We start from the raw sequence: 14297 nt of genomic DNA, 5'->3' as shown, positions 1-14297 counted from the left end.
GCCCCTTTCTTAATTATTTCTTGTATTGTATAATTATACAATTCCAATAATGTTCCCATTTTTATTTCAATTCCAATTCATATTTTCAGAGCTTTACATTTCCAGACGAAACTGGTTATCCGATGGAGTCTCGCCAAGCAAAGTATTATCTAATGGAGACACATTACAATAATTTACAGCCAGATGTAACCCAACTACCTACCCGACAGATGGCAGACAACTCCGGCTTAAAAATCTACTTCACTCACATTCTTCGTCCACATGATGCTGGAGTGCTCTCAATAGGTAAGTAATTCTCCATTAGATAATGAATTTGCCTATGGCTAAACAAACAAACAATCCATGCACCAGACAAGATTTGTTTTACGCGTTGATTGAAAGTCAATTAATTAAATGATGCATTTTTCTATGTGGTAGTAAATGAATGCTGGAGTGCAGAAAACTTTTTTTGATTTGCAAATATTTTCCATATATGTATAATTTAGAAGTATACAATGTATACTCACGTTTTCCATAGAATGCACATACATTTTGGGACAAATGCAAGGATGGAAAAACAGACGAAATTCTGAATCGAGTTCATGTACATTTAGGAAATTCCAATTCTAAGATCAAAGTCCTAGATTATTTAGTTTAAAAATTATTTATTTTATGTGTAGTAATTTGTTAGATATATTATGAATATTATTTATAAGTCGTGTAATTTTGAGTCCCTGACCGTAGAATCATTTTCTGTTCAGAGATTTAGTGCTTTGCTGTCGTGACACAATAAATTATGCGAATAATCATAAGAACTATGATCAACAATTTCCCTATATTTTACTTGAAATGAAAATATAGGGAACATACCAAAAAATGGCCCTATACCGACATTTATACAAACCGATTTATGTAAACCATATGGTCTGTTCCCGTATTGCAAGAATCTACTAGATTGTACTATTTTCTTCGATATCGTAAAGGAAAATTCGTTATCGTAGTAAAAAGTAGTAGATTCTTGCAGTACGGGAACAGACCAATAATGTACACCAAATACAAATTTCAGTAATTTTTAATGAGGATTTTTCATAAAATCTCAAAACCCCAAAATGAGGGCCAATATTGATATCACATGGTAGGGTGGAGCAAATGTATAAAATCCTCAAAATACTGCAATGTTGAGAGCAAATCTATATAAGGCTATAACTAAAGCGGAACCAATATTGTGTAGGAATAAGCGAATATTTGGTGTTTTCATTAGAAACTACCGAAATCGGGAGTTATCATATATGTGGGGGCCAGACCTAAGCGTGGGCCGATATATTTCATTCTCATCATATTTGAGTTTTTTATCTCGATATCCTCTCGAAGAATTATTACAACAGATGGCAACATTTGAATTATATACGTCGTAGTGTATTAACTGAACAAATTGGAGTAAAGAATACCCCCTTACTACCGCGGAATATGTCTATATGAGGATAACCCCAACACACGGAACATATCAGTTAACGATTTTAATATAAAAAGGTTTTATGAGGACTACCCCTAAAAGGGGGCGAGTATTAATATTCTTAAGGGAGGTTTTTTTTTACCAAATACGTCTACAAAATACCAAATTACAGCAAATTTGGTTGAAAACAAATTGACTAACATTGGAGAAATTTGTATCCAAAAAGAACCCAATACATATACAAAATTTCAGCGAATTCTGTTGAATAACGCTTTAGGGTCGGAAATGAATATTTCGATGAGTTACAAACGGAGTGATCAAATTAATATACCCTCCATACTATGGTGGAGAGTATAAAAACAATTCCAAAGTCGATCCCATTAAAATGTCTGGTAAAGTAAAATATGGTGGAGTTTATAAATAAATAAATGCTGTTGGTGTTGGAAATTTAGTATTCATCGAAACATTAATGGATCGTAGGAGTGTTAAGAGATTAAAAAACAAATTCTTAGTCAATTAATTAGTCAGAAAACAAATAAAAATGAACTTTTTATGACAATCTAAAATTAACGGATTCTCCTAGGAGAAAACGCATGTTATGATTGGACCTTGCACCTTGAATTTCTCAAAATTTTTAATAGTGGAGCTACCGTTATATGGCGCTATAATAAATATTGCTATTTTTGGTAATGAGATTTGACAGCCAATGTGGATACAAAATACCAAATTGCAGCCAATTCGGTTGAAAAACATGTCCAAAATGCTCAATATACCGACTTGGGTCAACATTAATAAATTTTTAGTGGATGTGATGAGAACCCAAAATATCAAATTACGGTTAATTCGATTGGAAAACCTGTAGAAAATTCCCAAAATACAGAGTGTTGGGAAGTATCGTTATATGGTGGATACCTTGAAATTTGGTTCAATATTAATTTAATTTTTGGTACGGAGATGTGATATACCAGGAGACAATTCGGTTGGAAAATATGTCCAAAACGCGGAGTTAGAAGAAATTATAACAAAAAGTTCAAATTAGTAAATTCTTGTAGTTCTGGGACAGATAAAATATTCCCAAATACTGTTTGATTTTTTTTTCACAAAATCGATAATAGTAATTGGTCTGTTCCAGTACTTTTTGAATAGTAAATCTAGTAAAAGGGAAACATTTCAAAATTGCTCTCAGAGTACAAAATAATTTGAAAAGTTCGGGAACGCAAATCTAGTAAATATGCCAAAATTAGATGGTAATACTTCAAAATCAACATAACAGCCAATCAGAAGTAGGCATTCCTGTTTACCATTTTTACTCGGTCAAATTTCTCGAGTAAAAAGTTTACAAAGAGAACGCTATTTTGTTTAGTGCTCTCTTAAATTTGTTTCAATGTTTTACAAGTTTTGAGGGTTGAGGAACGGGTTTCGAGTAAAAAGTTACAAAACATGTAAAATGAGTAGATTCTTTTAGGTTCTGGAACGGAACTAATGTCTGTTATTTGAAATTAGAATAAGTAAAAGTAACTCAAAAACTTTTCTATTATTGCAATTTTTCGTAATCAAAAGGCATGGATCCTAACTGGCGACACATAATACCTCCAGGACAAAACCAAGTCGTATCAGAGGGACAATGTATGGAGGACTGCACTGCATACGCTTTTCCGGCGGAGGGTATTCGTATATTTGCGGTAATGATGCGCACCCATCTAATTGGAAAGGAAGTGAAACTTCGCCAGGTACGTATGTACAAACCAGCACACATATTTGCCGCTCAGTGAACATATCGATTAACTCCCTAAACGAACTTTATAATGTAGAATATATATATATATATATATATATAACGGCACTTATCATTATTACCAATGCATTTTGGTACGAAAAACTTTGGTTAGTATAAACACAAATGGAACAATGCCATTTATATACACATATATTTAAAACATGTAATGTTCATGTTCATTACACACGTCTTCGACATTTTAAACCCTAATAAAAATCGGAAACATTCGAGGTGCATTTTGGATTACCACAAATGGAATTTATAGTGCCTGATTTAGAATCTAATTGGCCTTTAGCATTTTTACACATTGCGTCGCATTTTACGGTCCTCGCTGAAGAGGCATGCCCGGTCTGTAGTGTATTCGACAAATATCAAAGGCCCATCACTTGTAGTGCCCTATATGTGTTTCATTTCTCTGGATGTGGATTTGTCAATAAAACCTCTCTATAATTTGTATTTATTGTCATTTGTGCATATATGCCTGTTAACAGCACAGGAAACATTGCACAATGCAACTTGTGTGCAATTGTTTACCTAGGAAAAAAATAAACAAACCATAAATTATACACATACATGTATGCACACTTTCGTTCACCGAGGAGTTTGTGATGAGTTGCATGTCATGTTTCCTCATTGAATATTCAGAGTCTGAATACATTTCTAATAAGGAGCCTAAATACATATTATAGATTCGACAATATGAGGAGTTGCCGCCAATTGCGCACGACAGCAATGTAGACGTCGCCTATCAGGACTTCCGACGACTGTCAACACCCGTCCAAGCAATGCCAGGCGACAGACTAGTAGCTGAATGCATTTATGATAGTTCGTCACGTAAAGCAATAACCTTAGGTAAGTAAGTTCAGCAAGAGTTTAATCAAATGTATGTATTGCATTTTTTTCATCAGCATCAAAAAGCTCAAATATGTATTAGAGCATAGATTGTAAATCAGGATTTGATTTAAATTATATGGGTTTCGGTTTGTGAAGTACGTGAAATCAATTAAATTAACTAATCAAATGCATTTCTATCGAAATATTGTACGTTACCTACGTACATGTTTTATCACACCTAAATATGTCATTGTAGACACACCAGTAAAAATACTGAAACGAAACTTCTATTTTCAATGAAAATCGAAACAAAATCAATTACAGTACACGATGGTTACATTATCGATGCGATCTCAACCATGTATTTAAAGACTCTTGTACTTATAACACATTATTTAAATGTATATTCTATTCTACTTTGATATCAATTCCTTTATTATCAATCACTACTCCATCACATTTTTTATGTCCAGGTCAACAGAAAACTAATCATTATATCCCATATGAGAAGATGCATCACTTTCTATGGCCCATTCCTACTCAGAACTGATATAAAATGATTTTTCTGCAGCACTCAAAGAAGATTCATTATAATCACTAGAACTTGAGTTCCATTCTACAAATAAATTCAATCGGAAATCTTTAACCTTGTGTCCATTTTTATAAAGTGTTTTTACAATAAGAAATTAAATTTAGGTAATAACAATAGTTGTACTTAGCTTTCATTCAATTTTTTTCTCCGATTTCAAACAATCGAGATTTAAAAAAGTATATTCTTAGGAATTCATTTGGTGTGTCAACAGCTATCTTTAATTGTCTGGCAAAGCATCTACAACCACCACTGCAGTATTGTTGAAACACACATATCAACAATATTAAAATCTCCGAAACCGAAACGGAGATTTTAAAATTCAGCAGTTTTCGGTAGTATTCTATTCTTTCTTTTTGTCTTGCGGACATGAAAGTCTTGAAAATGTTTCCACATTACCCTTGTGGTTTTAAATCCTTACCATTTTCACCAAATTGGCTTCAAGTATATAAAAATCTCAGCTTTGTCATCTATGTCCTTTTTCATAAATTTTTGCACGGCACTCATATTTTTTAAAAATATTTTCTATAAATTACACAAAAAAATCGATAAATTAATTGATTAAATAAAGGGGATGTAAAGTATTTATATAATCAATGTTTTCAAAAAATATATTATCAGAACATATCGGACCCTATAATAATAGTATTAAGATCCGACTAATTTAATTTTCAGTTGGAATTCCTGTTAGTTTGGAGAGTTAGTCATAGTCTATATAAAAGTAACTCGACTGCGAGGTCCTATTTCGGTCTGTGTGTTAACTAGGTTTCCGTAATAAAACTTATCCCCCTTCGCAACTATTTGATTTGTATCCTTTTGCCTGGCTTTATATTATTTTGTGTGTTTTATAGGTGGCCTGACGATGAAGGAGGAAAGCTGCATTGTATTGACTCTTTACTATCCGCGGCAAAATAAGTTAACAACCTGTCATTCCCTTCCTAGCCTACCGACGGTGCTCCATTCACTGGGCATAGAACAGCTGGCAACGTAAGTATAAACGGTACACCCCTTAACTTTCTCCTATTTCCATTGTAAGCTGGGTGGAGGAATGGGAACCACTGAAAGAACAATAAAAATATTGCATAATAGAGGATAATAGTTAAAAGTTGTTGTCGTTGGACTACAGTGCTGGAAAGGAAAGGCAACTGAAATGAAAGTGCATCAAGTAAAAATAATTCAGATTCATAAGTAGTCCTTCGTACACAAACTCGAATATTTATGAAATTAAATGAAAAGCAAATAAGCAGCAACTTTATGGTCGATTCAAGCATTAAAAGCAGGTTGGTAAATATAAAAATGAAATAAAATGCTTTAAGGAAACATTTCAGCAAAATATATCAGTTGTGCCGCAATGATTTACATCCATTCATGTTTGTATACAAAGATATCCAGTTGGATCGTGGGAATGTAAAAAAAATATTCACGAAAAACAAATTAATTACATAAGACACAATATTATGAGACTTTATTCTATTCAAAATGGGAAAATATTAAAGAATATGAAATTATAAATATGTAAATTTGATTGAAACAGTAACATTAGGTTAACATATATATATATATCTATATCTATATAAAAATTACATGTATGTTCGTGATCGCTAAACTCAAAAACTACTGCAGCGATTGGGACCAAATTGTATGTACATGCTCTATGGGGCGTTAGGAGTGTTTCTGTGTAGTTTGAAGTTCATCCGACAGATGGCGCAATATTTAGTTTTTTTGTGGTTTTTCACTAAACTTTACGTATATGCTCTATAAGGCGTGAGTAGTGTTTTTGTGTTTAATTTCAAGTTCGTCCGACAGATGGCGCGATGTACAGTTTATTTGTGTTTTGCCCAATGAAATATTGGGTGCTTAATCGGCGTGTGCCGACGTTAAGTATTCCGACACCGACTCATATATAACCTGTTTTCGTGAAAAGCACGTGGGAGTCAAACGAAATAAATAACTTATCAAATTGAAGTAAAATTAATGTAAATCTATTTATAAAAAATGATGTACAAATGTATTGTAACTAATCAATTGAGAACGGTGGCACCTATTAGACTCAAAATTTCTTTTAGTTGTCTGTAATTGAAGTGGGAATGTTTTTATGATCAATACATATACATAGGATATATATACATAGGATATACAAAAATGTCCATTACAAATACAATTTAGCTAGCTATGGAAGGTATTATTGAAAATTTAATTATATTCGGGAAGCACATTAGATGCTCTAGGTGTCTAACTTATATGTGCCTTTATGGTTCCTCAAATATATTTTTCATGATGTGAAAAATGTTTCCATTGAGAACGGCTGCACCAATTTGACTCACATTTTCCTTCGATTGTTTTTAATTGCAGTGGGAAAATTTTTTCCAAAGAAAATTTTGAGAAAAACATAAAAAGTCGGAGATTGGAGTAATTGAGCGCAACACACATTTTATATGACTTATGAATCGAATGTGATCAAAATAGGAATAATAATTATCATTTGAGATAAGAGTAGTTAGATCAAAACTTGACTTTCTCCTAAAAAATGTTTGGTGGAATAAGTACGATCAATTGATAAACTGAAATACGACACATACTGACATAATTTGATATTTAACAATAACAATATTACATAATATTCTGTGTACTGTCATGAGGAAAATATTATGCATATTTATACCCTCCACCACACTGTGGTACAGGGTATTATGTCTTTGTGCAAAAGGAAACGTGATAGACACATGGTTCCTTTTGCCAAATGCATAGAATCACTTTCTGAATTTATATTTCCGGCTCCGTCTGTTGGTGTTAAATTGTAAAAAAAGCGCAGGTCGCATTTATAATCCGATTTGGATGAAAGTTGGTAAAGCTCATTTTGGGGAAAATCGGTTCAGATTTAGATATAGCTCCTATATATATTCGTCCGATTTTATGTAAATGGTGTACCAAAGTCCCTATATATCTTTTGATTTGCACGAAATTTGGTACAGCGTATGAAATTAAGTCTACAATAATGTGTGCAAAGTTTCGTGAGAATCGGTTCAGATTTAGATATATAATTTACGTACGGAATTAAGTCTAAAGGGTATCTGATTGAGATTAAATTTATGTAAATAAAAACGATTTACATAAATTTGCCCCATTATACGCAAACGACTCTAATCTTGCATAGGTTCCAGATCACATATTCAAGTTTGTTCAATGTCATGTAAAAGTTCTTTCGAAAAGGCGGAGTCTGTTAGGAGACATATTTAGAATATACCCAAAGTGGTGAAGGGTATCATATAGTTGGCCCAGTACGACTTCACTACTTTCCTTACTGGTTTTTTATTGTGGAAATTTGACGTACATTTTTTTGTAAATAGTTTCTGAAATATATTTTCCATGAATGCGTTTATTTTTACTCACCCTATATTGATGCAATTCTGATAAGGCAAAACAACGTTTGCCGGGTCTGCTAGTATATATATATATATATATATTTAAATATTTTAATATAGTTTGCATTTATTTCTAGGGACTCCAACCCCGTGCTGATATCCGCTCCACCGGAATTAGCTGGCATGACACTCGAAACAAGATTGTTATCGTATGACTGGCAAAACCAATTCAACGAGTTTCAGGATGCTACGAGAAAAGGCTCATTCAAGCCCTTATGTTGGGGGGCACGCAATCATGTCGTTCCCGTAAGTAAACTATTGTATTGTAAATGAAATTTTATTAAAATTGACAGACAAAAGCCTGTAATATCTATTTGAATCGAGAGCGAGTTACCGACTCATTTATTTATTTATATATCCATCAAAAATGAGGTGGACATTCAACATACCAAAAATGGTTGGAGGCCATATAAAAACATTCCCTCACATTACACATTCTCTACAACCATAAATCCGGAATGCTAAATAACAACATCTTCTGTAGAAAATAAATAACTGCAGAGGGACCAAAGAACTATTTTGAAAATATTCTGCAAATCACGTATTGGAAAGCTTAATTACAGCCATTTTGTTGGAAAATCCATCTTAAACATTTAGAACGCATGAAATTAGGCGGTTCCGATATATAGCTTTTTTCTATCGCATTTCTCTCCATACAAGGACGTTTGGTCTTATAAAAGCGTTCTTCAAAATTTGTGCGTGGATTTAAGTAATATTGATCATTTTTTAAGTTTTCATCTTAAAAAATATGACTTTTTTGTTATCGTACTACATCAATTAGTTTTTTACATTAATATTGATCATAATTTATGTTTCCATTTTCAAAAAAAAAAATATATATATATTTTTGTTATCGTACTACATCAATTAGTTTTGGGTCATAGGTTCGAATCCGTGACTCCAAATCCGTTCACCATCAAATATTTATATTTTTTCGCGCAAAATATGTGGAGGTTTTAATATTGAACAAAGAAAAAAATCTTAAAATTACGATCTTTCTTATATTGACCAACATCGTTGATATACACTGGTGGAGAAAAATAATGCATCAAATTTGCAAAGATAATACATGCTGTATAACTTTTACAAAGACAAACATATCATGTTGGTTATTATTGTTCGGATTTATGCAACTAGATCAGTAGAGACAGTCAATCACTGAGGAAGGCTGCAGAAGAACATCAGTTCGTACTGATCAACAGATTGCCAGAGAAGTAAAAAACACTCATTTAAGAGTTCAACAGAATTGGTGGGAGGGATATAAGTTCAGGAACAGAGCATAACCAAGCTGTCGTAATAGGTCTATATACCCGGAAACCGTCAAGGAAGCCAATTATTTCCTGAAAAGAATCGGAAAGCCATATTGGCTTTCGCAGAGGCACATATCAATTAAAATCCAAATACAAATTTGCATATGAACCTTTGAAATTTGAAGTAATATATAGTAATTATACAAATGTGTTGAAAACGCAATGGTTCCCTTTTTATATCCCCACCATATGGTGCGCATTAAAAGTTCCTTAAATCGGTGGGGATTGTGTTACAGCATTATATCCTCTGCTATTTCAAATCCAGGACTTTAATAAAAAAATTGTCCACATTAAAACCACATGGGAACCCGAAAACTCAAATTAGAGCCAATTATAAAAGTAAGCCGATATGCGTGCACAATTAGGTTCTATGGATGTTGCAACGTATACGTTGTATCAACACGTATACGCTACAGTTCCAATTTACGTTTACTAAGTACATCGGGGTTAAGGATTTTAAACACCCAACAGAACAATATTTTTTAAGCAGTATTTTGTTAAGGGTCTTCAATAAGCTCGGATTTGTCATTGATGATTTTATCATTGACCATCAATAATCGTGGATATCTTAAAGTGTATTCTCATTCGAGGTGCTTACTACATTTTTTTCTTCGCAGTAGTTTCAAAACCAACTAAAACTCGAAACTCTATACAACAAGGAATTATCCGATGTATCGATCTTGACCGATATGTGGAAGAATTTTTAAAAAGTTTATCTGTACCAAAAATGTTTGTGGACAGTTTACCCACATTTTCTTAAGGTATGAACTTGGAAAACAAATCTAAAATGTCGAAAAATATTCCTTAACAATACTGCTAAGGCAACGTTTGCGAGTCAGCTAGTATTAAATAATATGGGCATTTCCCGCAAGAGGTAAACCAAATTCGAAGAATTTGTTTCTTTAAAAGTAAAGGCAAAAATAGCATAAATACTAATTTATAGACTATAAATGCAGACACTGCCGAAATAAAAACTGGAAAATCAAAAATGTCACGTGAGTGACCGAGAAAAATTCTTTGCAAATAAAGGATAGGCCAATTTGTTTTTTTAAATTTTGAAAGTGCCATAAAAATTTTTGATATATGTTATTCATGTAAAGAATATTAAAAGTTCAAAATATTCACACAATTCGCAGAGTTCTCACATTATTAGCAATGATGTTTAAAGTCATGTATATTTCAAGTCGCGTGAGTGACCGCTCTTTTGTGGCTTTTATCTCGAAAGATAGAAACCGGCGGCACTCAAATTTTTTTACCAGTGATAGTACTCCTAACTTTCTTCAAAAAAGTATTTACAGAGAATTGTAAAAAATTTAATTCTTTTTGATTTATTTAACATTTTAAGTTTGATTTTGCCTCTGAAAGTCGTGCAAGTGACTGCGGAAGTGCCCATATGTAAATATAATTTGAATTTGAATGGTTTCATTTTGGGTAGCAAATCTTCTTACCAAAGATTAGCAACACTGGTTCACTCATATTACAATACCTCCCAAATTTCCATATTTTGGGCACTTTCTACCAAATTGGTTGTAAATAAATATGTAGATTATCATTAGGTAGAAAATTTCCGTGCCAAAAACTATGAAAAATTTTCGGTGCATTGGGGATTTAATCAATTTTGTTGAATTGTCAACATCTGACTCCATTTTGTAATCAGAGGCTCCATCTCTTTGATTTTTTACAGATTTGTAATCATCGTCCTCGAAAATCATATATGTGACATTTTTTATTTCATACATCCATAGCTCTAACTATGACAAAAACTTTGATTTCTTGACCACAAGTACAGAACCAAAAAAACGACATTTTTATTGGATTAGAAAATGCTTGATAAACCAATGGTTCTGAACAAAATTAACTTACTTTGGAATTTAAAGTTAAAAAATGAACACATTTCTTTAAGCATTAAATGATTTTGATACTTTTGACATTTCACCGCAGCTAAATTCCTCAATCAATCTCTTGAGCTTTAACCAGATCAAAAACCTACCAATATACACGGGTACCATACAATTCCTGTTACGTTGAATTTCCTTTTGTCAATTTAGATATATCAATATAAAGGTGGCACGATGTGCTGGTGCTGTCGCTCATAAACGTAACATCAGACATGCCAAAGATGTTTTTGAAATAAACGTCATTTCTTTTTCTGGCATTCTTCTGTTTGCCATTCCTTTACTTTCCCTCTGGCGCAGGTGATAAAAATGTCGGAAGGTTTTTTCATGGGTTCTTTGTTGCAGTCAATATGACCGCTGCATCTGCTAATAATACCCAACTCAAGACTCATCACAGACAGGTAACAGACCGACAACTTACATCTGAGAATGGCATCAGAACGTTGAAGTAGAACTGCATTTCATCCATTTAATTTAACCATAAATTTGTGTTTTTTCTCTCTTTTTTGCTCTCTCTCTTCTTCCATCTTCCTTGGGAACAGAGCACGGAATACCTCGAGGGATTTAACATCAACATCACGAAAACTTACAAAAAGCAGAAACACTGCAAACACAAGAGACTGTTTGTGACGGAAGAAACAGCGCCTGACATCAATTTTCCTGTTCTTCATGAAGTCGACAACAACAATATCATCGAAGGTGCTGCTCGAAGCAGCCGGAGCTCTGCGACAGATGGATTATGTTCAGCCCAAAGCTATAGCCGAACGATTACGGTGGCGCTATCATCTCTGACGACACATCTTCTAATGGTGCAGCATTCGGCCTTATCCAGGTGGCAACGGTCTTGGTGGCGATGGCGGTGGTGGTTCCTAACGTCGTAAAAGATTTAAAATGTCACACATTTACCACACAATTGTGGGTTGAGTAACGACAAACGGAAAATACATACATACGTACGTTCGTAAGTTTCAACACAAACAGACATAGCACGGAAATTTATATGCAGATATTCATTTCTTTTCGTTATCTGTATTTCCTTCTAACCATTTCGTTTGTTCCTTTTAGTTGGTTTTTAGCATAGATTCGTGTAAATAACAAATTGTGTCCATTAATTTTAGATCTGTTCTAAAAACCAAACTTGAAAATATATTTGCTTTTTTTGTATAGAGATGAAAATATTTTTAACATTGGTACTCACCTACACTCCTTCATACCCACGCACACTAGCATGTAGAGTAATAGCTGGCACCCCAGTCCACATAGGCATTAGAGTACAGTTATATTGTACTTTATATGATTAGTTAACACCCCAACCCCATGTTCAGACGTCGTCGAAATGTCGACGATGGGACATGTAAATTGTCCAGCCTGCCATCTGCAGATGCATAGCACTAAATAGGTTTATAACTGATACAAGGACTGATTAAGAAGTATATGAGTTATCCCAATTATAAATGTATTGATAAGAAAACCCCGAAATTATTTTAGAATATTATAGCCTAGCTAACCCTAATGTTAAGTAGCGATGATTCCTCGGTTCTTCTTTTTTATACCGGCACTCGAAGTTGCCAAAAACAAAAAAAAAAAATTTATTAATATGAAATAAAAACATTGTGTTAGACCGATAGAAATACACAAAATTGTAACTTAAAATCCCGTAATCAATTGTTTTATGTATATGTAAATATATACATAAATATTCAATTCCGGTGTTGTAGTTTAAATGTTTTTGGTCCTCCCTCACACAAATATATATATACGTATATTTTACTCAGTTCATATTGAATATTGGCATCAGCTTGAAGAATGGAATGATTAAAGATTGTCTCAAATAGAACACAGTTCAACACAACATATGCTTCCGCTAATTTGTGTCCTGTTAAAATCTGAAATTGGCTCAATTTTTTCTCCACCAGCTTTTGTTATGGAGATATACCATAGGATCAAAATTGGACTGGAATAATTGTTTGTTTTTTTTTTTTAATACAAATTTTCTTTTTAACAGATACAATATTAGAATTCCAGATCCTGTATTTTATATTGTGATCTATATATTCACACACATACATATGTGTCTGTTACCATTAATGGACACATAAAACTTATTGATGTTTGAATTTTCTTTTTTCTCCTTTTACAAAAAAAAAAAATATATATATATATATATATATATAATTTTATTACAATCTAATTAGATTTGAGATTAGGGGTAAACTAAATATTGACAATAGTTCCGACAATTTGAAATTAGTGTATTTTTTTAAAGGATTTTCTGATTTCGTTACACATGTGGTGATTGTTTCATCTTTGATGCGGTGGGCCCACATTGAATTAATATCTGTATTATATACATACATATATAGTGAAGCGGTCTGTATATTAACATAAATTTGCTGTACAATTGTTAAAGGCGAGATAAAATTAATTATTTCAAACGATACAATCAAACCCCTTAACTATATATATATATATATATATATATGTTTAATACAAAATGTGTCACAGCAAATACTATATACACATATATAAACCTATTGACGGAACATTTATATTGTAAAAAAAGAATAATAGAAACTTGCAGCAAATTAAATCTCCATATTATGTATGACGTTATCAAAATATGCTAGACAATGGCTTATTCGTGAGATATACATGAGATCTTCCTTCCAGAAAGGTGACGCAACCGAAACTACAAATGTCAAACGAAATTGACTTGTATACCTGCAAAAATTTATCTACTATATCTCCCCAAAGCGCGTGGGGGTAAACTTATCCTTCATTCCTACTACTATTTTTTTCTTAGCAATTGATTTATATGATGTATATATTTATTGAATTAATTTTGTTTTATTTTAAGAGCAAAACTATTTTATGTTTAGAATTTAAAAATCTTACATGTCAAAAAGTCATATACAATAGAAGTCGAGAGCGTATTTACCTATTTACATATAACTTTATCTATATTTATATTGATGATATACTGCATACTAAAGTTGAAACATCATACTATGATGTACTACTTCATTGCATACAACCAT

The 14297-nt window shown here is 32.7% G+C and overlaps 1 protein-coding gene across 1 annotated transcript in view; it reads left to right on the top strand.

Annotated features, from left to right (window-relative positions):
- The window catches only part of LOC133332277 (MOXD1 homolog 2-like), a 29883-nt gene extending 17680 nt beyond the window's left edge, over positions 1-12203 (top strand). Inside the window, exons 5-10 of the mRNA XM_061540679.1 lie at positions 90-285; positions 2993-3162; positions 3899-4061; positions 5484-5619; positions 8132-8300; positions 11802-12203. Coding sequence (XP_061396663.1) covers positions 90-285; positions 2993-3162; positions 3899-4061; positions 5484-5619; positions 8132-8300; positions 11802-12140 — 1173 coding nt within the window. The 3' untranslated portion in view covers positions 12141-12203. The remainder of the gene's footprint in view (positions 1-89; positions 286-2992; positions 3163-3898; positions 4062-5483; positions 5620-8131; positions 8301-11801) is intronic.
- Positions 12204-14297: the final 2094 nt, after the last annotated feature.

The sequence above is a fragment of the Musca vetustissima genome, unplaced genomic scaffold (assembly GCF_032173495.1).
Source record: "Musca vetustissima isolate MV318-11 ecotype Yass unplaced genomic scaffold, APGP_CSIRO_Mvet_v1 utg3525, whole genome shotgun sequence".
In the NCBI taxonomy this organism is placed as follows: Eukaryota; Metazoa; Arthropoda; class Insecta; order Diptera; family Muscidae; genus Musca; species Musca vetustissima.
Note: the sequence above shows the minus strand (reverse complement) of the source record. Positions and strands in the feature narration are given on the sequence as shown.